Raw genomic sequence first — 27150 nt, forward strand, 5'->3', positions numbered from 1 at the left:
ATTTATATTTTTATTTTTATAAATATATTTTCGCGAAATAATAACTTTATAAAAAATAAAATATTATTTTATATAAAATTGAAAAAAAAAATATACAAATATCATAAATTAAAATTTTTTCGTAAAACAAAAATAGAAAAATCATAAGCAGTCCTAGGAAAGAAATAGATTGTCTCACAGACCTCACAATGCGAACGGACCAGATGCCACGTCACCAATTCGTACGTCACCAACTCAGTCACTAATTTGCCATTCTCTCATTGGTCGTTCCCAATCCATGTCTCCACCGCAGCCAAGATCACAGCAATGCCCTGGTCTTATAACAAAATCACAGAAATGCCCTCCTTGCAGTAAAAACTCCCAAGCCTTTTCTCTGTAGCTAGCTCCTTCGCGAGTCTCTCCTTGCAGAGCCCGCTTTGCTTCTTTTCCATCTCTCTTATCTTTTTTCTTTGTATTTCTCTCTCACTGTGTTTTTTTTCCTTCTTTTCCTTTATCTGCTTTCGATTCGGTTTCGATTCTCAGATTTGTCGATCGAACGGCTTGTCTCTCTCCTTCCATGACTATGATGACTCCACCAACGTTAGATGTGAGGCACCTCTTCTCCTTTCTCTGCACACACTAAATTATCTAGCTCTGTGTATACATGTTGTTTTGCTTTTGTTTTGCTTTTGTTTCAAGCTCTGTTTGGATCGTTTGAGGTTCAGGCCCAGGATTGAGAGGTTGTGTGGATTGGCTTTGAATCCGAAATAGAATTTTTTTTTTCTCTCTTTGTTTTGTTAGTGTTTTGTTGTATATAGGGTTTTGATTAAGTGTTATAGGGCTAGTGTTTTGCTCGATCACAGCTTTGATTTTGTATGTTTTTGGATTCGCAGCAAGAAGACGAGGAGATGCTTGTGCCGCATTCAGATTTGGTTGAAGGTCCACAGCCTATGGAAGGTTAGAGACTTTGATTTTTGCCTTAATTCTGTGGTTTTTTGTTTATTCATTTTAGGTGATCAAGTGGATCTGGCATTAGTTGTTGCTTCATTTTTGGTGGTAGTATGACATTTTGGTTCGATTTATCGGTTATGTTAGGGTTTTCCATTTGGAGCTAATTGCCTGGTTCTTTTTATGCGTTAGTTGTTACACAAGTGGAGCCGGCTAGTACCGTGGAGAATCAACCAGTGGAGGATCCTCCATCCATGAAATTCACATGGACAATTGAGAATTTCTCTAGGTTGAACACTAAGAAGCACTATTCTGAAGTATTCGTTGTTGGCGGTTACAAATGGTAGTTGAACAATCTTTTTTTTTCTTGGCTCAATTGGAAGTGTTCATTATCTGCAACGTGTAATTTGATGGACTGCTTGTTATTGTTTTTGCAATTATCTTGGTTGGTTTCTGGCAGGCGAATACTAAGTTTTCCCAAGGGAAACAATGTGGACCACTTGTCTATGTATTTGGATGTAGCAGATTCTGCCACATTGCCATATGGATGGAGTAGATACGCACAATTCAGCTTGGCTGTAGTCAATCAAATTCATAGCAAGTATTCGATTAAAAAAGGTATCTTCTTCAATGTTTATACCCATCGTGTTTGATTGTTATTGTAATTTCACCTTAAAGTCCTTGGTTTGTCGTAAGTAATTAACGGCAAGAGTATCATGTAATTAAATTCGCTACTGATGCAATCATGTGGACTCATTGCTTTAGTTCGTAATTGTAATATCTGTGAAGCATGTGTCGCTTTTTATTAATGGTGAGAAATGAGTTCTTAGTATGTATTATAATCAATGATTGATTGCCTCTTTTGTGATTTTAATATGGATTTATTTTTAATGGTAGGGTTGATTCCTCATTTTGAATTCATCGCCTACGTATAGTAGATTCTATCATTTATGGTAGATTTTCAATGATAGAGTTGGCTATCTTATATTTGAGGACGTCCAAATCTGAGGATAAAAGAGTATGACTTTTGATTGTAAAATAACTATATTTAGAAGATTTTAAAATTGGCAACACATACACATAAATGCATATATCTTAGACTCTTTCATTGTTGGGCCTACACCCTGGGGCCCTTCATTTTAAATTTATCTAGTGCTTTCAAAAATTCTATTTGGGAGGCCGCTTGGTAACTTTTTTAATTTTAGACGGAGAGCTTTAACAGTTGTAGCGTAACGGTGAAATCAGCTTCTTTCCTTAAACTGCCTCGTTTACTGCAAAATAAGATGAAGTTTGGTTGTTCTGAGCTGTCAATTATGAGGAAATATCTGTTAAGCATGATATTGAAATCAACTTCCAATTTTATGGCATTGAAAATTCAAACTTATTGGCATGGATATTTTTTTAACTTGCATTTTATTTATTAAAATAAAACTGCAGATACACAGCATCAATTCAATGCAAGAGAGAGTGACTGGGGTTTCACATCATTTATGCCTCTCAGTGATCTTTATGATCCCAGTAGAGGATATCTTGTGAATGATATGGTTGTTGTGGAAGCTGAAGTTGTTGTTCGTAAGGTTCTGGATTATTGGTCATATGACTCAAAGAAGGAGACTGGCTATGTAGGACTGAAGAACCAAGGAGCAACATGTTATATGAACTCTCTCCTGCAGACTCTCTATCACATTCCTTACTTTAGAAAGGTCAGCATATTCTTGGTTTTCCTAAGCTTAGATTTGTGTGGTGTCATCCAAGGGAAATCTCCTAAATATTGAAATGAATATTTCAGGCTGTGTACCACATGCCAACAACTGAGAATGACATGCCTACAGGAAGCATTCCTTTGGCTTTACAGAGTTTATTCTATAAGCTGCAATATAATGACACCAGTGTTGCAACAAAGGAACTGACCAAATCTTTTGGATGGGATACGTATGATTCCTTCATGCAGCATGACGTACAAGAACTCAATAGGGTACTGAGTGAGAAGCTAGAAGATAAGATGAAGGTATTGATTGTTTAGCAGCTTTGATATGTATTTTGGTTCAGTTAAACCTACTGGTTTTTCTTCTGCTGGTCCAGGGGACTGTTGTGGAGGGGACAATACAGAAGTTATTTGAGGGCCACCATATGAATTATATCGAGTGCATCAATGTGGATTACAAATCTACAAGAAAAGAGTCATTTTACGGTATTTATATTTGAATAGTGTTTAAAACTTATGGTATTTATGTCTCTATAGGATGCTGAAATATTGACATCTGCATGGCAGATCTCCAGCTTGATGTGAAAGGTTGTCGGGATATTTATGCTTCTTTTGACAAGTATGTAGAAGTTGAAAGACTTGAGGGTGATAACAAATACCATGCTGAAGAACATGGTCTGCAGGTTTGTTGCTTATTATGATTAGAATTTAGATGGTAGCCAAAAGTGAAATTTGCTTGGCCACTGAGAAGGTGGACTTTATGTTTCAAACCAATGTAGGTCACCCATTCTCCTTAACTGTCTTGAGAATTTTTTTAGTGTTATTGTGTAGAAGTTAATGGCTTTTCTCAAAGTGAATTACGCCTACAGTTTACTTGCATCATCTGTATGGATAATTTTTTTAGTGTTATTGTGTAGAAGTTAATGGCTTTTCTCAAAGTGAATTACGCCTACAGTTTACTTGCATCATCTGTATAGAGATGCTTGTGGTAATTCCAGCTGAAATTTTCAAGTCCATGGACAGCCCTCTGGAGGTTGGAATATATTTTAGGTACTTTTAGAAGAAAAATAGTAGGAGTGATGGATTCCCCAAGCTTTCTTATGAAATATATCCATAAGTTGGGACTTATTAGCATTAAAAAAATAGGTTATGCATGTTTATGTAGACTTGTGGTTGATTGTATATTGTGATACTTTCTCAGAGTCTCTTCTTAGGTTAGCCCCTCATCTCACTGACGTTCAATGATTTTTTAATGATTTGAGGCATTTTGAAGATGGTTTTGATAGCAAATTATTGCAGGATGCTAAGAAGGGTGTCTTGTTTATTGACTTCCCCCCTGTTCTTCAACTCCAACTGAAGAGGTTTGAGTATGATTTTATGCGAGACACTATGGTGAAGGTCAGTATTGATTACTCATTTGTATGCCAAAAGTGTTATCTGATTGATTTTCACATATTGCACACTGAATAAGTGATAATTGACCTCTGCATGATTGATCTATAGCAATTACTAAAACCAATTATGTTTGGTTTTAGCACTGATAGGAGCTTTCCTTTTTTGTAGATTAATGATCGCTATGAGTTTCCTCTTCAACTTGACCTTGATAGAGAGAATGGAAAATATCTATCGCCAGAAGCGGACAGGAGTGTTCGTAACCTTTACACACTTCACAGGTAAGAGTCATTTGTTGCTTTTTCATGCTGATTGAATTTTGTATTCTAATAGTTTGGTTGATGTGTCTTACTAAGTTCCTTTAACCATTTTGATTGTTGGTTCCATTGTTACCTATAAAATTGGTGCATGATCTTTCCTTCCTTTCACTCTGGTCGCTTCTTTTCTTGTTTCAATCTGTGCCAAGTGTGAACACTCCTAGGTCACACAAGGCTTGGTTGTTTCATTTCTACTTTTGCGGTGTTTCATCAGCTTTTGAGTATGTTAAACTGTCTAGTTCATTGTTGTTATTGATGTTTTTGTTACTGCTATAGTTTGCATTTTCTAAGCAACATTGCTTATATTCATTATTCATACCAATTTCCTGCACTATTACATCCCTAGAGATTGCCCTTCTATTTTCCACATTCTTTGAATAAATCATTATGATTCCATATATTTAGATAGACCTACATTTGTGCTAGAACACATTCTTTGAATAAGTAATTGCAATTTTATCTCTTTAAATCACTGTGTGCTAGAATAGAATCTTTGAAGGAACGACAAATGTATGAACTTGTGTGATTGGAAAAAGAAAACTTGACATTTTTGGCAAACGTTTTAAAACCATCAAATATAAGTGAGATTTATTTGAGTATTTCTATTGGTGCAGCTTTGTGATAACATTTGCTTTCCGAAAATATTTGAGTATGTTAACATCTTGGTTTCTTGTTTTCTCATGCAGCGTCTTGGTTCATAGTGGAGGAGTGCATGGTGGACATTATTATGCTTTTATTAGGCCAACCCTTTCCGATCAATGGTATGCATTGTAGCTTTAGAAAAATTTGAAACAATCCTGCATGTCTATACTGTTCTTGGTCATTAATTATTCCAGTGCTACAATATTATTATTTAGGTCCTTCAATTTTTTTCTATTAATCAGTTAGGTTGACCAGACCAAATGACTATATTTATGAATAAAAATGAACCAATCCTCTTGGTTTAAGCCTATGCATTTTGCCTGATATGTCCTTGTGTGAACAATTTACTACTTTGTCGCCATAAGTTACTTGGTGCTATTGTATTAGGTTCAAATTTGACGATGAACGGGTGACAAAAGAGGATATAAAGAGGGCACTAGAAGAGCAGTATGGTGGTGAGGAAGAGGTAATGCTTTCCTGAAAATGCACGAATGCTGTCATGATATCCATTATATATGAAGTGACTTTGTTCTCTTGTTCTGCTACTAGCTTCCACAGACCAATCCCGGTTTTAATAATGCTCCATTTAAGTTCACAAAATACTCAAATGCGTACATGCTTGTGTACATACGTGAAAGTGACAAGGACAAGATAATCTGTAATGTTGATGAAAAAGACATTGCAGAACACCTGAGGGTAGATTTCTTGCTTTTGTGTATATCCTAGTGTGTGTGCTAGTGTAGATCAAGACTCACATGATTCAACATCTTCCAGATTAGGTTGAAGAAAGAACAAGAAGAGAAGGAAGACAAAAGAAGATATAAAGCACAAGCCCACCTTTATACCATCATAAAGGTTTCCCTTCTTCACATATCCTCTTTTTTCTCATGGTGTTGTTGTCACAGTAATGACTAGCATAACTATGTCTGAGAAAAATCATAATTGAATACCTTCTTTTACATCTAGGTTGCACGAGATGAGGACCTTAAAGAGCAGATTGGAAGGGATATATATTTTGACCTTGTGGATCATGACAAAGTCCGTAATTTCCGTATCCAGAAGCAGATGCCATTTAGTCATTTCAAGGTACTTCCAAATTCTTTGATGTTTATCTCACTTTAACTGTTATATTATTGTTTTGACAATTCCATCTTCCCCTATTCCTCCCTTCCTCCTATCCTTTACCCTATGGTTCCTTTTCCCTTCTTTTCTGGGGTGAAGCTGCACTTATGGTTCATTGTTGAATCCAAATTTTTTGAATATTAATCTGTTGAGCAGTATTGTCATAAAAACTTGTGTGTTTAATATTGAGCTGATTTATAGGAGGAGGTTGCCAAAGAATTTGGTATACCAGTACAATTTCAGCGATTTTGGATTTGGGCAAAGCGTCAAAATCATACATATCGTCCCAATCGGCCACTAACACCTCAGGAGGAATCACAATCAGTAATTACTCGACTTCATAGTTTCTTGTTCAAATTGATTAATGATAGGTTCAGAGGCATCAACATATGGCATGTCTTGCTTTTGTTTCAATTATATTATTATTTTGATTATTAGCATTTCTCATCATGAGAATGGGTGATAATTGATGAAGTTTAGGGGACTTTGTATACATAATAGTTTTTGATGCTGTCTTTTGTTTTTTCCTTGTTGCTTGCATATTTCTGTCCGTCAAGTAAGAACATGTTTTTGGGTTGTTAATCCTACTTTAATGTCTTCACTTGCGTTTTGTTCATCAATAATTAATATAATGGAATGATATCAATGTTTTTAATTTCTTCATAAAAATTAATTATGCAATTTATTGATATCCATTTGTGGTTTTAGGTTGGACAGCTGAGGGAGGTGTCAAATAAAGCACACAATGCGGAATTGAAGTTGTTCTTGGAAGTAGAGCTTGGGCAGGTATGTTGTATTACCAATGATAAAATTTTTAATGCTGGTATTTACGTCACTGTCCAGGAAAAAAAAAAAAATTTTGTACTGAGTCTGTGCAACACATCAGGATTTACGACCTATTGCTCCTCCGGACAAAACTAAAGAAGATATTCTTCTTTTCTTCAAGCTTTATGATCCTGAGAAAGGAGAATTACGGTGCGGAAAATGATTTGTACTCTTCCTGTGTTTTTCCTTCTACCTTTTTTTTAATGCTTTATGACATCATGATTTTTCCATTATGCCAGATATGTTGGTAGGCTTTTTGTGAAGAGTTCTGGTAAACCAATGGAAATCTTGGCAAAACTTAATCAAATGGCTGGCTTTGCACCTGATGAAGAGATTGAACTCTATGAGGTTTGTTGTGTCAAATTTACCATCTCTTATATGCATACACACATGCAAACATTTGGATAATCCTTGCAAGTATTCAGTTGAAGGTGATTTGGGGCTTAGCACAGAAAGCAAGATCCATATATCTATAGCAAAGTGCTCAAGTATTTGCTTTCAGATAATGTCTTATTTGGCTATTTGCTATTTTCTGTTCAGGAAATAAAGTTTGAGCCCTGTGTCATGTGTGAACATCTTGATAAGAGGACCTCATTTCGATTAAGCCAGGTACCTTTTTTCTTTAAAATTTTTTTTGGTAGGCTGGATCTATGTCAGATTATCATATATTGTAGTATTTGACCTTTTTCCTTTTATTTGCAGATTGAAGATGGAGACATAATTTGCTTTCAGAAATCTCCTCCTCTTCAGGGTGAAGAAGATTGTCGATACCCAGATGTGCCTTCATTTTTGGAATACGTGCATAATCGGCAGGTAATTTATTCTTATTTACCTAAGCAGTCTTCCTAAGAATGGAAGAGAGAATGAATCACTCTTTCATAGCAGGATGCTAAATTAATATCTTCTCTAGTGTGTCATAAGGATGCTTCCTTAAAGGATGTGCACAGCTTTCATCTAATGGGTATTTATTCAAATGACCATATTAATTAATTGCCAAGTTTACCATGAAAGAATCAGATGATATTAATGTGAATTCATTATATTCCCAAAAAATATTGCCTATCATCTAGTTCAAGTGCCAATTGTTAAATAGTTTGGAACAGTATTGCGATTTCTTCGAGTAATATTTTCCTGAACTTTGAGCCTTCCTGTCGATTTCAGATATCCATTTTCAGGCCATTGAATATCAGTGGATTTTTTTTTGATGTGTTTAATTATAAATTTATTTGTTTTTTTATGTGATCCTTTATAGATAGTTCATTTTCGGTCAATGGAGAAACCAAAAGAGGATGATTTTTGTCTAGAGTTGTAAGTACTTGTAACTCAAACATTGTTGTGTTGCTTAGTTTGAAATACTTTACTGTTGTTGTTAGACATTCATAATTAACCTTTGATGATTTTCAAGGTCAAAGCTACATACCTATGATGATGTCGTGGAAAGAGTAGCTCGCCAAATTGGTTTAGATGATCCATCCAAGATTAGGTTAACATCTCACAATTGTTACTCCCAGCAGCCTAAGCCCCAACCAATTAAATATAGAGGAGTGGAGCATCTATCAGATATGTTAGTTCACTATAATCAGGTAGGTGTCCCATTAATTGAAGAAATTGCTCCTGAGTCATCATACAGTAACATAGTGTGGCTGACAGATAATGCCATTTTTTTTTCTTTTCAGACCTCTGATATTTTGTACTATGAAGTTCTGGACATTCCTCTTCCAGAATTGCAAGGTTTGAAAAATCTGAAAGTTGCTTTCCATCATGCTACTAAAGATGAGGTAATCTGTTGTGGCTGTCTTTTTCTGGATCATCTTTGAGCCATTCTTCTAATCTTGCTGTAACTGTTTGCAGGTGGTAATTCATAATATTAGACTACCTAAACAGAGCACTGTGGGGGACGTAATTAATGAACTTAAAACGAAGGTAAGGCCTTTCTCACTCTTGTTTTGCAATTGCTGATGCACACTTATTGTTTGCTGAAGCACAGAGTATTTTTGTGTGTTTGATCTAGAAGCTATCTTATAGTTGGAGACCACTTTGCCACAGATTTATTTGACTCGTTTTCACACTTATATAGTGGATTTATAGATGATTTCAGACATTAAAAATTTACCTCTGAGACTTTGACGAAGTATATCTTTCTTGCATAACCCCTTCCCCTGCCCACCTCTCTCTCTCTCTCTCTCTCTCTCTCTCTCTCTCTCTCATAGTGTATATTTTCCCATAATGATACCCACTCCCTTTCCTGTTCCCTCTCAAAACAGGTAGAGTTGTCTCATCCTAATGCAGAACTTCGGCTTCTTGAAGTTTTCTATCACAAGATTTACAAGGTAATGACTCCATTACTGAAGTTTTTTTGTTACCAGATAAAAGTGATCTTTCCCTGTTTAATATTGCTGGATGATTTGACCAAAATGAAATGATTCTTCAAGCGTGCTTGCCAGTTGTGCCGATATATGCCCTGCTTTTATGAAATTCTCTTTTTATGATAATACATTTGATTTTAATATGTTCTGTTGGCATTATTTATTGGTGGCTCGATAATTCGTGGTCCTGACATATTGCTTTTGCAGATCTTTCCCCCCAATGAAAAAATTGAAAATATAAATGACCAGTACTGGACATTGCGTGCAGAAGAGGCAAGTCCTTTTTCCATATTTCTCATTTTGTTCTTAGGATTGTTGAATTCTGTCCTTTTTACGTGTTCTGTTGTCTTGAATCTGGCTACCTGTTATTGCCTCTCATATTTTCCACCAAACATACTCTATAGGATCATTAAATACAGGTGCAAGTTTGAACTTAGAGGGCATGGATGTGTAAGCACGTCCATGTGCGTCTTACTCTTGTGTATATATAGGTGCAGGTTGGAAATGGCCCTTAAGTATGTGTTTGAGTGTGTGTGTAAGCGAGTTTTGGGAGATTTCATTTGAAGGTGCTTATTGCATAAAATTGTAGCACCTCTACTTTAATGCCCAAAGTGTATTGAAGCATAGTTTCAATCACCAATTGATGATTGAAAACTGATGTCATTTCGTGTATGTGCATGTGTGTGTAATTTTGCTTGCTTATTTGGATTATATTGGTAGAAGTGATTGCCTTTTTTGTCATTTCTTCTCTTGTCTCAGTAATTTGTTTTTGATGTTTATACAATGGAGCTATTGTGATGTTGAAAATCTGATATTTTGGAACTACGGGAATTCCCCCCAACTCGCATCATTTCTCTTTCCCTCTCCAAATTCATCAATATCATTTTTTTTTTAATGATTATTTTAGATAACGAAACTTAACTGAATTTCATTAGTTCTGAAGCTTGTACTTGGGAAACATTGCATCCATTTTCCAGTTTGGAAGAGCTGAATTATGTTGGCCAACTCAAATTTTCCCGTATGGAGTTGTAGTTTATCTTTGCTATTGCATTTTATTATAATTTCTTTTTGCAGTGGCATTTTAAAATTAGCTGGCTTATGGCATTTATGTTATAGGCATGAATATGTAGTTTTCACTTTTCAAGTTCCAAGAGAATTTAGCAAATGCCAAATAGTGTAGGCTGACATGCAGGAAATATTGTTTCTGTTGCTTACCAATTCTAGGGATGTTTAAGCAAATATTTAATTTTACAATAAGCTAGCATCTCCTCCTTTCTGTCCACAGATCCCAGAGGAAGAGAAGAATCTTGGACCCCATGATCGCTTGATTCATGTTTATCACTTTACAAAGGAGACGGGTCAGAATCAAATGGTATTGAATCATTTATTAATTTATTACCAGGCTTCTCATGCTCCTAGTCATCTGGCGGTTATGAAAATGATTTCCGAATTATATGAACTTTGCAAGTTCTTTACTTACTTTTTGTCTCCTCAACAGCAAGTACAGAATTTTGGGGAGCCATTTTTCTTGGTTATCCATGAAGGTGAAACTTTAGCTGAAGTTAAAGCACGCATACAAAAGAAATTGCAGGTTCCTGATGAGGATTTTGCTAAGGTAATGTACACTCCTTTTCCTTGTACAATTAAGAAATGAACATGTACATGCAAAGCAGGGAAGACACAGTATGCACTTTGTGTTGCTTGGCACTTAACTAATTATTGTGCATTAATTTGTGGGGCTTTTTTTCTTCATTTGTTTCTTTCATGCATGATGCCTATGTTCAATTACTCACTCAGTTTCGATCTCCCTCTTTGTTGGTCAGTGGAAATTTGCATTTCTGTCACTAGGTCGTCCAGAGTATCTGCAGGATTCTGACATAGTGTTTACCCGTTTTCAGGTACTTCTGTGTATTTTTTTTTTTTCCTGTAAATTTCTTTTGTCAAAATTTTCCAGTAATCTGGTGATTGTTTGTGGTTAGTTGCTTGGTATTAAATTGTCTGTACATCTATTTTTTCAGAGAAGAGATGTTTATGGTGCTTGGGAACAGTACCTTGGGTTGGAGCATTCGGACAATACACCTAAGAGGTCTTACGCAGTAAACCAGGTACATGTTTTGCTCTACATATTAATAAATGCACAGAGTTAGATAGCCCAAAAATACCTGTATATTTTTAATACATTAGCAGCAATGATTGGGGTTTCTGTATGAAAGCTTCAGACCATTTCCCAAAATAGTGGGAAAGTAATCATGAAATTGACTAGCATGTGTTGATGCCTGATTGGTTATCATTCTTTGGTTTCAAAATATTGCAGAACCGTCATACATTTGAGAAGCCAGTTAAAATATACAATTAGGCAAGAGCTGATGATCCTCCGCCTGCACATTAAGTTGAATCAGACATCCTTGATGCTATATAATGTTTTATGGAAATGCCAGGGACTGAGTGGCACATTTTGAAGGAAGGAAACAAATGAAGCTCGGAGAAAAAGAATTAAAAAAAAAAAAAGTTGATATGTAGGGTAGTCAATTGGTTCTGTAGGATATATGTTTCCCTTTTTATGCTGGTGGGAAAGGGGGGAGGGGTCTCCCTTGTGTAGTGTGCTTTTATCGTTGATATAACCTTTTTGCTTGAGCTCCTCTTCTTTGCTTGCCTCCTAACGAGGGTAACTCCTTGCTTTTAGAAATCGGTGGTTTACCAATATACAGCTCCAGTGTAATTTAGCAAAGTACATAACAGGATTTTGACTAGGGGATGTATACCAGGTATAGTTGGTTGCGTTTGACATTTAATTCTTTTCCCTTTTTTTTAATTTATTTTTCTCTCCAGGGATGGCATTTGTAAAATGGTTGGTTGAATTTCTGTTTTGGGCTCAGGATTCCTGTAAAAGAATTGTAATGCTCTGCTATCCAGAGTGATTTTATAGCGCCTTCTCTCACTCACTTTCTATGTAGTGCTGTTTCTCATCTGTTTCTCGAGAGCTTAGATTATTTCCCAGTTGTTTTTATGATATGGTTAATCGCTGCCATTCTTGAGGGATTTTTGGGTGAGAATTGTTGGTTCAATATATCAGTAAATATATCGGCTTTTCAGCTCCAAGTCCGCAAGCCTCAACTCCATATCCGGCAGGCTGAAAACAATAGGCTTAAGGTTCAATTATGCCTCAATTCAATTTAATTCATTTTTAATTTTTTTTTTCAATTTAGCTTAGAAGTTATAATTTAAGTTCAACTTAACTTCAAAATCAAAAAATTGAGTTTTTTAATTTTTTTAGTTTAAATTAAAAAATTAAAAAATTTAATTTTAAAATTAAAAAAATTAAACTAATTTTTTTTAAATTAAGATATTTAGTTTATAAATTTTAATTGTTAAGATGAATTAAATTTTAATTGAAAATTTTGAATTAATTTTAATAAAAAGTTAAAAATAAATTAAATTGACATTTTGCTAAAATCAATATGAAGCAAATTAAGGCCGCATTTATAAAATAATAATAATAATGAAGGCATAATAGATGTATTTTATTGGGTTTAGATTATGGTTTATGATAGTTTTATGTTTTATGATATGGTTACTCTATAATTAATGGTTTGGGGTTTAATTAATAATTCACTAAGGGTTTGTTTGGATGGGATGAAGGGAGGTTGAGTAAAATAAGATAAAATAAAGGAAGATATAGTATGATAAAATAAAATAATAGTTTTATTTATATTTGAAAAGAAGGTAACGTAAATGAAAATTTTATAATCTTATTTTATTTGATTGAATGGTATCGTAAGGGAAGATTAAATATAAAAATGATAAAATTATTTTTTTTTTATTTTACGATACGAAGTGGTATTTTTAAGATTTTTTAAAATTAATATAGTAATATACAAAATAAAAAAAAAAAATTTCAACCCTCCCAACGGGTTTTGGGAGTTGAAATAATCCACCAAAACCCTCCCTATAACAAGTAAAAAATTCCTTCAAACCATCCCTTAACACCGTAACCCCTTACCTTAATCCAACCAAAAGGGCAAGGGAAGGGCAGAAAACTTCTCTCAATATCACCGATGCCTTGTTTCTTACCGTTTTGTTGGCTCCTTATGTCCCATTGGGGTAGGGAGAGTTCCCATTCATCCTGGAAGTGGGTTCTCCCTCTCTACCTTCGGCGGGTTCATAGTATGCATAAATAATGTCTTGTTTTTGCTGCAGATTTGGAGAAATGGTTGAGGGACTTTTTGATTTGCATGGCCATCTTTTGGTGTGGATTGTTTTCTGCGTGGGTCACTACAGCTTTGGGGATGCTAGGGGAGATGTGAGGTGGTTACTCGTGGGGTTTGAGGATTTTAGCTCAACCTAGAAGGCACGAGAGAGATGTTAAAGAGTTTGTCACCTCTCACCCTTGATTTGTGGTGTTTTTCGGCAAGGTTTGGCACTATGCATGGCATTGTGCTTCTTCTTTGTTCTTGTATCCTAATGGTTTCATCAACAATTGAGGAGTTTGTTTGTGTGGGGAATTCTTCTCTGTAGGCATTGGCCAATTTCTGTTGCCTACGCTTCATTTTGCTCCCTTGGAGTTTCTCTTTTGCTATGGGTCTCTGAAATGGGTTTCTCTTTAGGTCAGAGACCTTTTCTCTACCAGTGGGCTGGGCAGCCAATTAGGGCCCATTTTAGTTTCTCATGTTGTGGTTCTATTTGGGCTAATGAAGTGTTTTATTGGGCAGAAATAAGACTTTTACTTTAACCTTAAGCTGTAATCTTGATTCTAAATGAATCATTTGTTCTGTATTGGGTTCTAAGCGTTTTATGTAATAAAATTTACCTATTGATGAAAAAAATGGTTGGATATAGTTTAGAATTTTTATTTTTTCATTTAATCCTTATAATATTATAATAATATTATTTTTAAATTAATATTTTATTTAAATCATTTATATATTTAAAAAAATAATAAAAATATTTTAATAATTTTTATATTTATTTTACTATCTTATACCATTTAATCAAATCAAAAAAAATTATTAAACCATCTTATATTATCGTTTTTTCAAATATTTTTTCAAATATTTCAACAATAAAAATTATATCATGTAATATAATATGATACAATATAATATTTTAATATATTACACTTAATTCACAGGATAAATCTTTGCGTGGGAGTGTTTAACAAAGTATCTTTGTTTTGAAAGAGATCTTTCGAGTAGAAAAATCTGATTATAAGTTTCAAGATACATTGAGCCTCACAAATGTCTCTTATCCCATCGATAAAACTTTATAGGAAATTAAACCATCAATTGTCTCGACCGCCAACTGATTCATGCGCATTAACAGCAGCAGATAAGTTCTTGCTCTAGGACCTGAAAAGAACCAATTATCACCCAGGCGAAACACAAGTCAATGATCTATTGCAAAGAAAAGCTACAATTTTCACAGGGTCACCTATTTGGCTTTACAGAATTAGAACATACGGCTTTAATAAATCAGTTGTGCTTTGCCTTTGCCAGGGGAAATTGCTATTTTTTTTTTCCATAAATTTAAAATTGCCAAAACTAGAAGGTTGTTAGAGCAATGAAAGATCACGGCAAAGATTTGGACTTTTCAGTCACATTTCCTATTATTAACAGCATAAATATGCAAATATACATACCCAATCCCAGCGATGCAATTTCATCTTGGTGGAAATAGATATCGCCCTTCGCTTTCTCCTTCTTCCTCAGGCTAGAGTTAATTTTCTCAACAGCCTCTAGCAGATCCTGCAACATCAGTAACCAGAATGTTCATCAACTCCATGTATTAAGTGAAAAGTTGTCCTCAAATAACCGAAGCGAAAAAGCCCATGTCCAAAGAAAGTTTAATTTCAAGTGGAAAAAGGAAAAAGATATTAATAGTTTATTACTGCTATAACGTATCATGGGATCACTTATATATTGATATGAGTTTGAGTTGTACAATCCGTGAAAATACATATTTACAGATAGCAAAAGTGCAGCGCAAATACATAATGTAAGCTGCAAGGAATGATCAGCAGTAGCACCAAAGCCACCAACTAGCGGTTTAGGCATAGGCATGCCTCTTTTCATTAAATAGCGTCCTTAAATTACCACAACATTTTTTTTTATCGTAAGATGCGTGAAAAAGCTTCCTTGCAAGGCACTAAAACCATTTTCCTTTCGAAACGTTGAAATTTCTGCCCTCAAAAATCTTTATGGATTTTTGTTTGGAAAATTTATAATTTAATTTTTAGATTTTACCATTAATCACTATTTGATCATAGTATTTTAGATATTGATATTGAATGATTTGATCTCTAACTTGTGCTTTGTTAAAATTGAAGTTCACTCCTATTTTGCCTTAAGTGGATTGTTAAAAGACAAATCGTACTCTTTTAAAGGGTTAATAATTAGACGATTAACAAAAAAAAGCCACATTCTTCCCTCTCCCCATCTCTCTTTAACAGCTACCTGTCCCTCTCCCCATCTTTTCTCCGATAGTTTTTCTCGCCAAAGAGAGGAAGTGGGCCTTTCAATTATTCAATTATTATTTCTTGGACATTACATATATAAACTCCATGAAAGAGCAAAGCCAAGTCTTTCACAAAATTCAGGCTCTGCTGGAGTGGGATTTAAGCTTACGATAGTACACTCAATCTTAGTTCAAAAACCAATCAAGGTAAAGCTTGAGCTCAACTCAGTATGAATCGGCTCAACTAGGTTACAATCACTAGCTGACCGACTGACTAACTATCATAAATACATGCACTGAAAATTTTAATCAATATCATACAACAGAAGCAAGACAGTGAACGAGCTTTCAACGTGAGATGCACGAGTAGTGATAGCACACCATTTTTAATATCAAATTTGCTCAGGGAATAAACAAAACAAAGTCATAGGCCAAAAAGCAAATAAATAAGTTAATTGGAACAGTTTACTTGGAGAAGTAGCATCAAATGAATGGCAAAGCAAACGAAAAGTGGATTTGTCAAGAAAAGCTCCTGGAATAAATCTTGGGATCCTAGAATGCTTTTGACGGTGGTTCATTGAGCGGGTAATGCAGTTATATTGCTGTGAAAAAGATTCATCAGCCGGTGTTTCACAAAGCACGGAGCTAGCACTTTTCAAAGCTATTCTTCTTTCTTCTACAAGAACCTGATCCTCCCTTAGCAACTTCATATGGCCATGTTTTAATCCAGAATGAAGAATAAAAATGGTAGAGGCTTCGGGGAAACAGTAAGATGAGAGGAAGAGAGAAACAACAGGGAGAGGGAAGGGGTAGTTTAGTGATTTAAAGGTTCTCTCTCCTTAGACCAATGGAACTAACGCTCAAATAGTTTGACAAAGGAACCATCAATTTTAACGGAAGCATCAGTAGGGGTTTATATGTTCAACTTTCAAAATACAAGAACTAAATAATAATAAGTGTTAAAACTTATCGATTAAATTGTAAATTTCCCTTTTTGTTTTCTTCCCATCATGTCATTATTTATCTTTCTATGTACATATTGATTTTATTAGTCACTACTTCTAGTCAAAGATTATCCGGATGTTGTACATTCTATATCTTCAAAAGCAAATCTGTATCATTTCCTTGAACATGGCACTTTCTGAATCACTCATAGTCGGCTTTGAACAACGTAGTCTTGTAAATCTAAAATATGCTTAAGGGGTGAAATGCAAATGGAATCACTGGAACATAAAAGAGAAATAGATACCTCCCATGAAGTTAGACTTTTCATGTACGAAGGCAGACTTTCATAATCATCTTTTGATACTTCTACTAGGGCCCTAAGACTACCTGTCGGCTTCATATCACCTTCCATTTTCCCTACATTTCACAATAAACAATAACAATCTAACCATTAGATAGGGTGTGCCATTCGTTTACCAAATCAAAAGTTTGAACTGAACTAAAAACCAAAATTTTAGGAATTACTAACAGATAACTAAACCGAGCATACTCCTATCAGAATAATCAAATGTACAACCTACCATTAGGTCTCGAGTCTTGACAACGTTTGAGTAAAATGACAATGAGAAACTTAATTGGTAAAATAAGAACAAATGCCACCCACCTTCAATTACTTCAATGATATCTGCAGCAGTTTGGTCCGGATTCTTTATGTTATATTGTTCGTCACCATAATACCTAAAGGGGATAATTTAGAGAATGAGTAAAACAGAACTGGAGGCTCCTTGTGTAACATAAATGATTAACTTACTTAATTGATTCTCCCATAAATATATCAGGATCATCTATCTTCTTGTTTGCTGCACAAATATGTGACATGAAGTTCGTGCAAAGCACCAAGTGAGTATAATTTGCATGAAATCCAACTAGCACAGAGCAAAATCAGTATAATTTGCAGTTCAGCTGAGTATATGCATGTCTAAGGAGTTTCTAGAGCATCCACGGTGCCCATCAGGCAATAGTAATACTCACCTTCAGATGCTAGAGTGGCAAGACAAACGTCTGAAAGGCCAAGACTCTTCAAACTCAACGACTCATCCATTCTGTAGGTAATAAATTAAGGAAGACAAATCTACACGACCCAGTAGAAATGTATCAATTAGAATGATTTAGATTTCTTGACAGTAACTTCTAATGAACTTCCTCAGTTCTTGAAAGAACATCATTGAAGAGAGCACCATATAATGTCCTATCCACCGTACAACAAATAGAATGCATCAATCCAGTTTGATTCAATCAAAGTATGAGAAACATTTCCTAACATTACACAAGCCATAACCAGCTATGTGAATGAAGCCTTTAATATACACTAGTAAGATATTGATCATTTATAAGAAGAAAATGAAGACTAAAATTAGGATACAACGGGTCCTCTTCCAAATTCTTCATAATTGAACTCACTGCAGACACGGGTCTGCAATAAGAGGGAAGGTCCAATCCATTCTTGTGTTCCAGATCAAGAGCCGTTGATATACTGGAATCCTTATCTTGATCATCGATTTCGACTTCAACCTCTAATAGCAATTTAATATGAAATTTAATTTACTAGGAACAAATGTTCTCCGGAAAGAAACAGAAATAGGAATCAAGAGGTACCAGGGACGTAGCCGAAGTCCTTGAGACGATCTTCAAGTTGAAGGAGATCGCTCTGGTTTTTCTTGTAAACTTCATTGCAGTGACCTAATAGCTCCTCAAAAGATACAGTACCAAACGACATGGATTCAAGCAAGTTCAGATCGCCGGTAACGGCTGAAACGCGACGGTTCAGACATTGTATGAAGGTAGACGATGCCGAATCTAATTCAATTATAAAAATATTTTTAAAAAAATCAGTAAGAGATAAAACTGTTTCAGTTTTTAGTTTTTCAAATTTTGGTTCTTAAATAGAGGAGACAAATGAATAGAAAATTTGACATGATTTTCTAGGTAACCAAACAGGAGGAAAGTACCGAGAGGGATGGGACGGCGGTCGACAGACTGCTTGAGAGCGTCGCAACTGGTTTGGAGATGGTTGCAGAAGGAAGCTAGGGCTTTGCTAAATATGCTGATTGAATCTTCCATTTACTTCTACTTCTAGGATTGAATACTCCTCTCAATCCAATCTGTATGTATATGGCATATGGCCGTGGCTTTTCATTTTTGCCGCTCTCGCTCCTTTCAAAATTCTTTTGCCTTTTCTCTTTGACGCTAAATTCTATATATAAAATCCAATGAGTTCTATTATGCCTGTAGCTCAGTGGATAGTGCGTCTGTTTCCTAAGCAGAAAGTCGTGGGTTCGACCCACCCCTACCAGGCGCATTATTTTTTTCTTCGTTTTTTTTCTTATTGTCAAAAATTATGTGCATATTTTTGAGGGTCTAAATCGAACCGACAAAATCATGCCAATTCTCTTTCCTCTATTGATCCGTATAACTTTTCCCGGTCCCATCCAAGCAGGGGATGACTCCATTCTTTGCCTAAAGGCAAATTTCTTTCCTCCCCACTTATGGATAGAAATGTATACATGGGTTTTATTTAGTTTTTTTTTTTTTTTTGCAGGAATGTGCTTCAGTAGAGAGGGAGATCTACTTAAGACCTGCATGTTGATTATTAAGCATATAAATGTTAACGAGGTTTATTTGTTTTGGCTATTTGGAGAGAGTTAATGTTCAATGCGGTGCGGTGCGGTGCCTTGAATGCTTAATGGCTAAGAATTCCTAAGTTTGAAAAACTGCAATTGCTTGGCAAAATGACCCACTAGCTATAAATTTCTTGTCTTTATTAGATGATAAGTGTTGGTTCCACCAATCCATTTAACTTTACCATTTCTTCTTAATTAAGAATAGTAAAATATATGGCTTGCATTTCTTAATTATGATTAGAAGCTAGCAAAACGTTAGCTATGAATTGTGAGTCGACAAAATTATTCTTTTGATTTAAGCCGACTTTGAATAGCTATATATAAGAACAATACTTAACCTTCCAAAGATAGAAACTTATGAGAGAAAAATAGTTGTGTATTTGTGAGGTTATTGGGTGTAATTGGGTTCGAGGATTTGAGTGATTAATTTTCTTGTTCTTATACCACTTTCAGTTTATTAGTGGATTTTCTACTCCCCTTCGCTTGTAGATGTAGGCATTACATCAAACTATGTAAATTTTTTTTTTTCAATTTTTATATCTTTTATAATTTTATTGCCGCACCCATTAGCCCAAATAAATATTTATTCCGCTGCGATTTATCCTAGCAAACTGGTATCAAAGCTGGTTTGATATTTATTTTGGGATCAGTTATGGCGACTACAAAATTGGATATTGAAAAGTATGATTGCAATGTTAGTTTTACCCTTTGGCAAGTCAAGATGAAAGTGATTCTAACATAGAATGGGTTGTAGAAAGTGTTATTGGGAAAGGATAAATTACTTGCCACAATGACAAAGGAACAAAAGCAAGAATTGGAAGAAAAGTAATTAGCTGTCATTCAGTTATGCTTGTCGAATGAAGTCGTCCATGAGAAGACTACTAAAGACTTGTGGGAGAAACTCGAGTCTCTGTGTATGATGAAAAAACTCACCAGCAAATTGGTTGTGAAGCATCGCTTGCACACGCTTAATGTGACAGAATGTACATCCCTAAAATCACACCTTGATGAATTTAATTCTATCCTTATGGATATTGAAAATTTGGATATTAAATATGAAGAAGAAGACAAAGTTTTTATGCTGTTGCAGTCTTTACCTTCGTCTTTTAAGAATTTCAGAGAAACTTTAATCTATAGTACAAAAACTCTAACTGTAGAGGAGGTTAAAGAATCTTTATTTTCGAAAGACCTCATTGATAAACAACTTTATGGTGATAAGGATAGTCCAGCTGAAAGTCTAATTGTCAAAGGAAGGTCCACTTCAAAAGGTTCTAGAAGCGGTGGTTGATCTAGATCAAAATCAAAGTCCAAACACAGTAATTTGACTTGTAATTACTACAAGAAGAAAGGGCATATCATGGCTGATTGCTTCAAGCTTCAGAACAAGAACAAAGAAAGAAATCAGAAAGATGAGAATCTTGCCGAAGCTAGTGTTGCAAATGATGAGGAAGAGTGTGATGTCTTTGTAGTGACTGATGATGGTATTAGTTCTAGACATAGGTGGATCTTGGATTCTGCATGCTCATATCATATATGTCTCTACAGATATTGTTTTTCGTCTTATGAACTTATAGACAGAAGAGTTGTATTGATGGGTAATAATCATCCTTGTAAAGTTGCTAGTAGTGGTATTGTTAAACTGAAAATGCATGATGGCGTGGTCAAAACTTTGATTGAGGTATGACGTGTTCCAGATAAGAAAAAGAGCCTCATCTATTTATCTACTCTAGAAGCCAACCGTTGCAAATTTTCTAGTGAAGGTGGAGTTTTGAAGGTTTTGAAAGGTGCTTTTGTTGTAATGAAAGGTAAATGAATTGGTAGGTTATATGTGCTACAAATTTCTGTAGTCATTGGCATAGTAGCAATTACCACTTCTATGTCAAATTTAGATGTGACCAAGTTGTGGCACATAATGCTAGGACATATGAGTGAGAAAGGCTTGACCATGTTAAACAAGAGGGGTCTTCTTGTTGGCCAAAGTAGATCAAGTTTTTTAGCTTTGTGAACATTGTGTTTTCAGCAAACAAAAGAGAGTCAACTTCAACACAGGAGTTCACAGAACTAAAGGTACTTTGGATTATATCCGTTCAAATCTTTGGGGGCCTATACGTGTTGCTTTAAAAGGTGGTGCTCGGTACATGCTTAGCTTCATTGATGACTACTCCAGGAAGGTATGGGTTTGTTTTATGAAGCATAAAAATGATGTCTTTGATAAAGCACTAATAGAAAGATAGATAGGCAAGCAGATTAAGTGCCTATGCACTGATAATGGGTTGAAATTTTGTGATAGTGAGTTCAACAAATTTTGCAAAGATGAGGCATTGTAAGACATCTTATAGTTAGAGAAACTCCACAACAGAATGGTGCAGCCAAGTGTATGAACATAATTCTATTAGAAAAGGTTCAATGTTTGCTATCAAATTCTAGTTTATCTCAAAGGTTCAGTGTCTGCTATCAAATTCTAGTTTATCTCAAGATTTCTAAGTAGAAATGACTTCTACAGCATGCTATTTGGTGAATCGTTCTCCATTTGCATCAATTGACTATAAAACTTCAAAAGAGTTATGGTTTGAAAACTGTACTGATTACTCTTGTTTAAGTCTCCTAAGATAAAACTCAATTTTTAGTTTTGGTGCCCTGTTTTGCACTATTCTATTGGTCTAGTTACTGTAGGAATTTGGCTAAGTGTTCTTCATCAAAGTTATTCTTTATTATCTTATCTTTGATTCCCTTTTTGAATCACTCCATTTGGAGTTTTTTAGCCCAAGATATGACTATTTGAATAGGGCTGGCCGGATTGGTGTTAACCCATAATTCTGGATACCAATTCTGTTCTAGCAGTTTTGGTATTTCGACTGCAGCTCACTTTTCGAATGGGTTATGGTCAGAATTTGGGTTTTTGTTCTTCATAAAAGTTGTAGTGTTATGTCATACCTTTCCAATGCCACAAAAATCAAGTCATTTGGACCTGTCTAGCCCAAGTTATGGCCAAATGAACAAGCATTATTCATTTGGTCATTTTTGTACAGTGGTAGTGCATATTATCCGGATTTGACCTAATTGTTCACTATCTAAATGTCATTTTCTAGGCATGGTCTCCAAATGAAAATTGTGCCTTTATGTGTCAAATTTCATTTCCAATTGGCCTAACACCAATTGGTTTGATAAAATTTCAGTTTTGGTCCCTGAAAGGGACCTAGGCCAATCTACCAGATTGGGACCCCACTCCAATCAAAATTGCATTTAGTTTTCACCAATTCAAACACATCACAAATGGTCTTAATTGACCATTTCTGACCTCAATTAAGGTCAATTGCATCAATTGACCATTTCCCTCCCAATTTCAAGAGGCTCAAGAACCCTAATTCTTCAATTGTGCAATCTAATGCAATTAAAGTGCATGGGTCTTGTTTTCATGCTTAATTACACTCAATTACATCTTTAATCTCATCAAAATCATGCAATTCCAACTCCCTTAAATGCTGGCTGAAATTCACTACTATTCCCCCAATAATTGTTTTTGTTTGAATTTCCCTAATTTCTATGTTTACTTAACTAAAAACATATGCATCAAACTAAAAATTTCAATTTAAATAACTAACCTCAACTTTGATTTCCTATTCTCCAATTCTTCACTTTTCTTCCTTTCTTTGCTTCTTCAATCTCCTTATCTACTTGCCAAAGTAGGGTTTATAGGAAATTTTGGAGAAATTAGGGTTAATTTATGGGATGAAAAAGCTTGATTCAAGCTTTGATGGAGAAAACCATGGAGGTGGAGGTGAAGTGGAGTTTCGGCTAGCTCTTGTGGAAGAAGGTAAGTGAAATTTTTTTTTATTAAGTGTATTTGACTTGGTCAAAAAATTAGGTTAATTAAAATTTTATTTTGACATCATTGATGATGTTATCAAAGTGATGCAAGAATTCCTTTTCTTTTCTTTTTCTTTTAATTTTTTCATAATTCTTTAATTTAATTCTCTATTCTAAAATTTTCATTCCTCCAATTTTATTAGACAGTTAGGTCAGGAATCATCTCTAGGGGTGAATTGACCAATTTGCCCCTCGCCGGATTGATCTGGTTTGCAAATAATTCGATATTTCTTCTGAATCTCTGACCTAATTATTTGACCTACTTATCAGTTCTTTTCTGTGGTTTTCTCTTTTCCACTAGGTTCGCAATAGTCCATAGGATCGCGATGTCATAATTTTCTGTTCAAAATTAGGGTTAGGACTGACCTCGCAATCACTTCCCCGGAAGGTCACCTATCGCTGTGACCCCCGGCTCATTTAACCTTTTATGCTCTGTTTTTCTTATTTATACTTAACTATCTGGCAATTACTATTTATTGTCATGCAGGGCTTTTCTAGGTGTCTTACATGTGGTTATGATTCCCTTAATTTTCCGGATCGACACCGGTTACCGGAACAGTACAATATATCAGGCTATGCATATAGGGGTGTTACAAAGGATGTTGTGTTTGATGAATCTTCCATGCTTCACCCGAAGAAGGAGTCTTTTGGTTCTTCTGATGTAGGAGTGTAGAATTCAGACAAGCAGGTGGAGGTTGAGATTGAGGTGGAGAATATATCTTTTTCACAAAATAATACTTCAGAGCAGAGCCCAATTCAACTATCTACATCTACAGAAGTAGAAGAATCAACGGAAGAGGTGGTGGAGGAGCACTCAATTGCCAGAAATAAGCCAAGGAGGAAGAAAAGGTAGCCTTCAAGATTAGCATATTATGTCACTTTTGCCTATGTTGCTGCATAAGAAACAGAAGGAGATGGTGATCCCTTCACATGTTCGCAGCCGTTTCTTGTGATGATTCTGATGAGTGGTTAATTGCTATGCAGGAAGAGGTGGAGTCTATTCATAAGAACGAAAGTTGGGAATTGGTAATACCACCTAAAGATAAAAAGATTGTTGGCTATAAATGGATCTTTAAGAAGAAATATGGCATTCCAAGTGTTGAAGATGCTAGATACAAGGCACGGTTGGCGGCTAAGGGCTATAATCAGGTACAAGAGCTGACTATAATGATGTTTTCTCACCTATTGTTAAACATAGCTCTATTCGTGCCTTGCTCGCTCTAGTTGCTATGCATGATTTAGAGTTAGAACAATTGGATGTTAAGATCGCCTTCTTGCGTGGTGAACTTGAAGAGAAAATTTATATGCAATAATCCGAGGGCTTTTAGATTAAAGGTAAAGAAAATCATGTTTGCTTATTGAAGAAATCATTATATGGTTTGAAGCAGTCTCTTTAACAGTGGTACAAGCGGCTTGATTCCTTTATGGTTAGGCATGGTTATTCCAGGAGTCAATATGATAACTGTGTGTATTTCAAAAAAATTACTAATGGATCATTTATTTATTTGTTGTTTTATAGTGATGATATGCTTATTGCTGCCAAGGATATGTTTGAGATCAACATGTTGAAAGAAGAGTTAAGTGGTGAATTTTAGATGAAAGATTTGGGAGCAGCCAATAAAATTTTTGGTAGGGAGATTCAAAGAGACAGAACTGCAGGTAAACTTTATATGACTCAAAAGAATTTTATTGAGAAAGTTTTGGAGAGTTTTGGCTTGAAAAACGCTAAACCTGTAAGTACTCCACTTGCTGCTCATTTTAGACTTTCTGTTGCTTTGTCACCATAGTTTGAAAAAGAAATTGAGTATATGTCACATGTTCCTTACTCTAGTGCCATTGGTAGTATTATGTATGCCATGATTTGCAATCGCTCTGACATTTCACATGCAGTTAGTGTTATTAGTAAATATATGTGTAATCCTAGTAAAAAGCACTGGCAGGCTGTGAAATTGATTTTAAGATATTTGCAAGGTACTACCAATGCTTGTTTCGAATTTGGACAAAGTAAGGGCAATGTGGTTGGCTATGTTGATTTAGATTATGTGGGTGACTTGATCAAAGAAGATCCATCACAAGTTATGTACTTACCTTTAGCAACTATGCTATCAGTTGGAAAGTTATCTTACAGCCTACAGTTGCATTATCTACTACATAAGCAGAATACATAGCAATGGTTGAAGCCGCAAAGGAAGTTATTTGGTTAAGAGGTTTGTTTGTGAGCTCAGTTCGAATTCACAAATGACTGTCATCCATTATAATAGCCAAAGTGCTATTCACTTGACCAAGGATCAAATATTCCATGAAAGGATGAAACACATTGATGTGAAGTACTATTTTGTTCGAGATATTATTTCACAAGGCAACATTGTTGTTTAGTTGATATGTTGACTAAGCCTCTTTCAGTGAGCAAGTTCAAGCATTGCTTGGATTTGATTAGAATTTCTAATAATTGAGCTTGCCCGTAAGGGCTTATGTGGAAAAGGGGAGAGAAATCTTCTAATTCAGAACAAGAGAATTCAAGTCAATGTGGAGATTTGTTTGGTGAGGTTTGGTGCCTTGAATTCTTAATGGCTAAGAATTCTTAAAGTTTGAAGAACTGCAATTGCATGGCACGATGACTTGGTAGCTATAAATTTATTGTTTTTATTAGATGATAAGTGTTGGTCCCATCAATCCATTTAATTATACTATTTCTTTTTAAATAGTAAAATATACGACTAGCATTTCTTAACTATGATTAGAAAATAGCAAAACGCTAGCTGTGAATTGTGGGTCAATAAAATTCTTCTTTTGATTGAAGTCAACTTTGAATAGCTATATATAGGACCAATGCTTAACATTCCAAAGATAGAAAATTTTGAGAGAAAATTAGTTATGTATTTGTGAGGTTATTGGGTGTAATTCGGTTCAGAGATTTGAGTGATTAATTTTTTTATTCTTGTATCACTTTCAGTTTATTAATGGATTTTCTGCTCTCCTTCGCCTGTGGACACTGGCATTATGCCAAACCACATAAATTCTATATTTCTCAATTTTTATTTTCTTTTATAATTTTATTATCACATCCATTAATGCACCCATTAACCCAAATAAATATTTATTCCGTTGCGATTTATCCTAACAATTAACATATGTTTGCTGCTTTGTATCTTAAGGATCCCTTTGCTATCCATGTAAAGAGAATAAATTTTAACAAATGTCATTGAACTTATATGGTAATAAATTATAGTTCTTCAATTTTCAAATGTAATATAAAACCCCCTTAACTCTTAAATTTTTACATAATAAAATCCATCTGACTTTCTCTAATTGATTTTACAGTTAGACGATGACGTGAACAACTCCAATTTGTCGCTTAATTAGTATTTTTCTCTCCTCTTTTACAAGAATTAAAATTTTTCTCTTTATAAAATAGAAAAATAAATGCTAACTAAACGCTATGCTAAAACTATTTATGTTAGTGTTTAATTAAAAAATCAATGATTAAAAGTTGAAAGATCTTACTATATAAAATTTAAAAGTTGAAAAAATTTTATATTATATTTTTAAGTTAAGATACTATAATGTTAAATCTATATAAAGATGAGATCTTACAGGGCTTGAAAGGTCGTTGAGCAATACCAAACGCCTCTCTTCATGGACTACAAAGCGGCTTTTCCTTGGGGTTACCTCAAGTTTTATCACCGATAAAAAAAAATTTCCAGATATATATGTATAAAAAATTAAATAATAATATACCATAGAATAACAACAAATTTTAAAACTTCAATGGTAGTTCAAATATAACTTCACATGAAAAATTGAAAAAAATTATTTCAAGAATTGAAACTCAAACTTTCACCGTACCAAACTAAAACTGAAATATTGAAGAATCCAAGTGAAACTACATCAAAATTTTAATTTAGTTTTAG

The 27150-nt window shown here is 34.8% G+C and overlaps 2 protein-coding genes across 3 annotated transcripts; one reads left to right on the forward strand and one right to left on the reverse strand.

The window, feature by feature from the left end:
- Nucleotides 1–362: 362 nt before the first annotated feature.
- Nucleotides 363–12262, forward strand: LOC110649080 (ubiquitin C-terminal hydrolase 12). The gene is made up of 32 exons (XM_021803492.2): nucleotides 363–586; nucleotides 873–936; nucleotides 1120–1270; nucleotides 1388–1545; nucleotides 2365–2630; nucleotides 2717–2935; nucleotides 3010–3118; nucleotides 3200–3315; nucleotides 3932–4030; nucleotides 4196–4305; nucleotides 5028–5102; nucleotides 5371–5449; nucleotides 5533–5679; nucleotides 5758–5838; nucleotides 5950–6069; nucleotides 6307–6429; nucleotides 6814–6891; nucleotides 6992–7080; nucleotides 7170–7278; nucleotides 7471–7539; nucleotides 7633–7743; nucleotides 8183–8238; nucleotides 8336–8513; nucleotides 8607–8708; nucleotides 8782–8853; nucleotides 9195–9260; nucleotides 9504–9569; nucleotides 10582–10668; nucleotides 10795–10911; nucleotides 11120–11194; nucleotides 11315–11401; nucleotides 11611–12262. Exons 1-32 carry the CDS (start codon nucleotides 557–559, stop codon nucleotides 11650–11652), a joined length of 3351 nt encoding a protein of 1116 aa, XP_021659184.2. The 5' UTR covers nucleotides 363–556; the 3' UTR covers nucleotides 11653–12262.
- Nucleotides 12263–14382: 2120 nt separating this feature from the next.
- Nucleotides 14383–18905, reverse strand: LOC110649081 (uncharacterized). 2 transcript variants are annotated; one of them, XM_021803493.2, is made up of 9 exons: nucleotides 18701–18904; nucleotides 18348–18548; nucleotides 18115–18265; nucleotides 17724–17794; nucleotides 17503–17551; nucleotides 17356–17429; nucleotides 16996–17108; nucleotides 14932–15037; nucleotides 14383–14641 (listed from the first exon to the last, which is right to left on the reverse strand). In XM_021803493.2, the coding sequence occupies exons 1-9, from the start codon at nucleotides 18810–18812 to the stop codon at nucleotides 14538–14540; spliced, it is 981 nt and encodes a 326-aa protein (XP_021659185.2). In that variant the 5' UTR covers nucleotides 18813–18904; the 3' UTR covers nucleotides 14383–14537. The 2 variants fall into 2 exon arrangements, with proteins under 2 accessions (XP_021659185.2, XP_058003313.1); XM_058147330.1 differs by lacking the exons at nucleotides 14383–14641; nucleotides 14932–15037 and adding an exon at nucleotides 15052–16422 and having other exon boundaries at nucleotides 18701–18905.
- Nucleotides 18906–27150: the final 8245 nt, after the last annotated feature.

This window comes from Hevea brasiliensis, chromosome 5 (assembly GCF_030052815.1).
Source record: "Hevea brasiliensis isolate MT/VB/25A 57/8 chromosome 5, ASM3005281v1, whole genome shotgun sequence".
Lineage (NCBI taxonomy): Eukaryota > Viridiplantae > Streptophyta > Magnoliopsida > Malpighiales > Euphorbiaceae > Hevea > Hevea brasiliensis.

Coding starts and splice junctions, on each gene's coding strand:
- LOC110649080 (XM_021803492.2), top strand. CDS start 557: ATGACTATGATGACTCCACCAACGTTAGAT. Junction 8,854..9,194: donor TTAATGAACTTAAAACGAAG/GTAAGGCCTTTC, acceptor CTCTCAAAACAG/GTAGAGTTGTCTCATCCTAA. Junction 9,261..9,503: donor TCTATCACAAGATTTACAAG/GTAATGACTCCA, acceptor TTGCTTTTGCAG/ATCTTTCCCCCCAATGAAAA.
- LOC110649081 (XM_021803493.2), bottom strand. CDS start 18,812: ATGGAAGATTCAATCAGCATATTTAGCAAAGCCCTAGCTTCCTTCTGC. Junction 18,549..18,700: donor CCGCCGTCCCATCCCTCTCG/GTACTTTCCTCC, acceptor TAATTGAATTAG/ATTCGGCATCGTCTACCTTC. Junction 17,430..17,502: donor TTTATGGGAGAATCAATTAA/GTAAGTTAATCA, acceptor TATCCCCTTTAG/GTATTATGGTGACGAACAAT.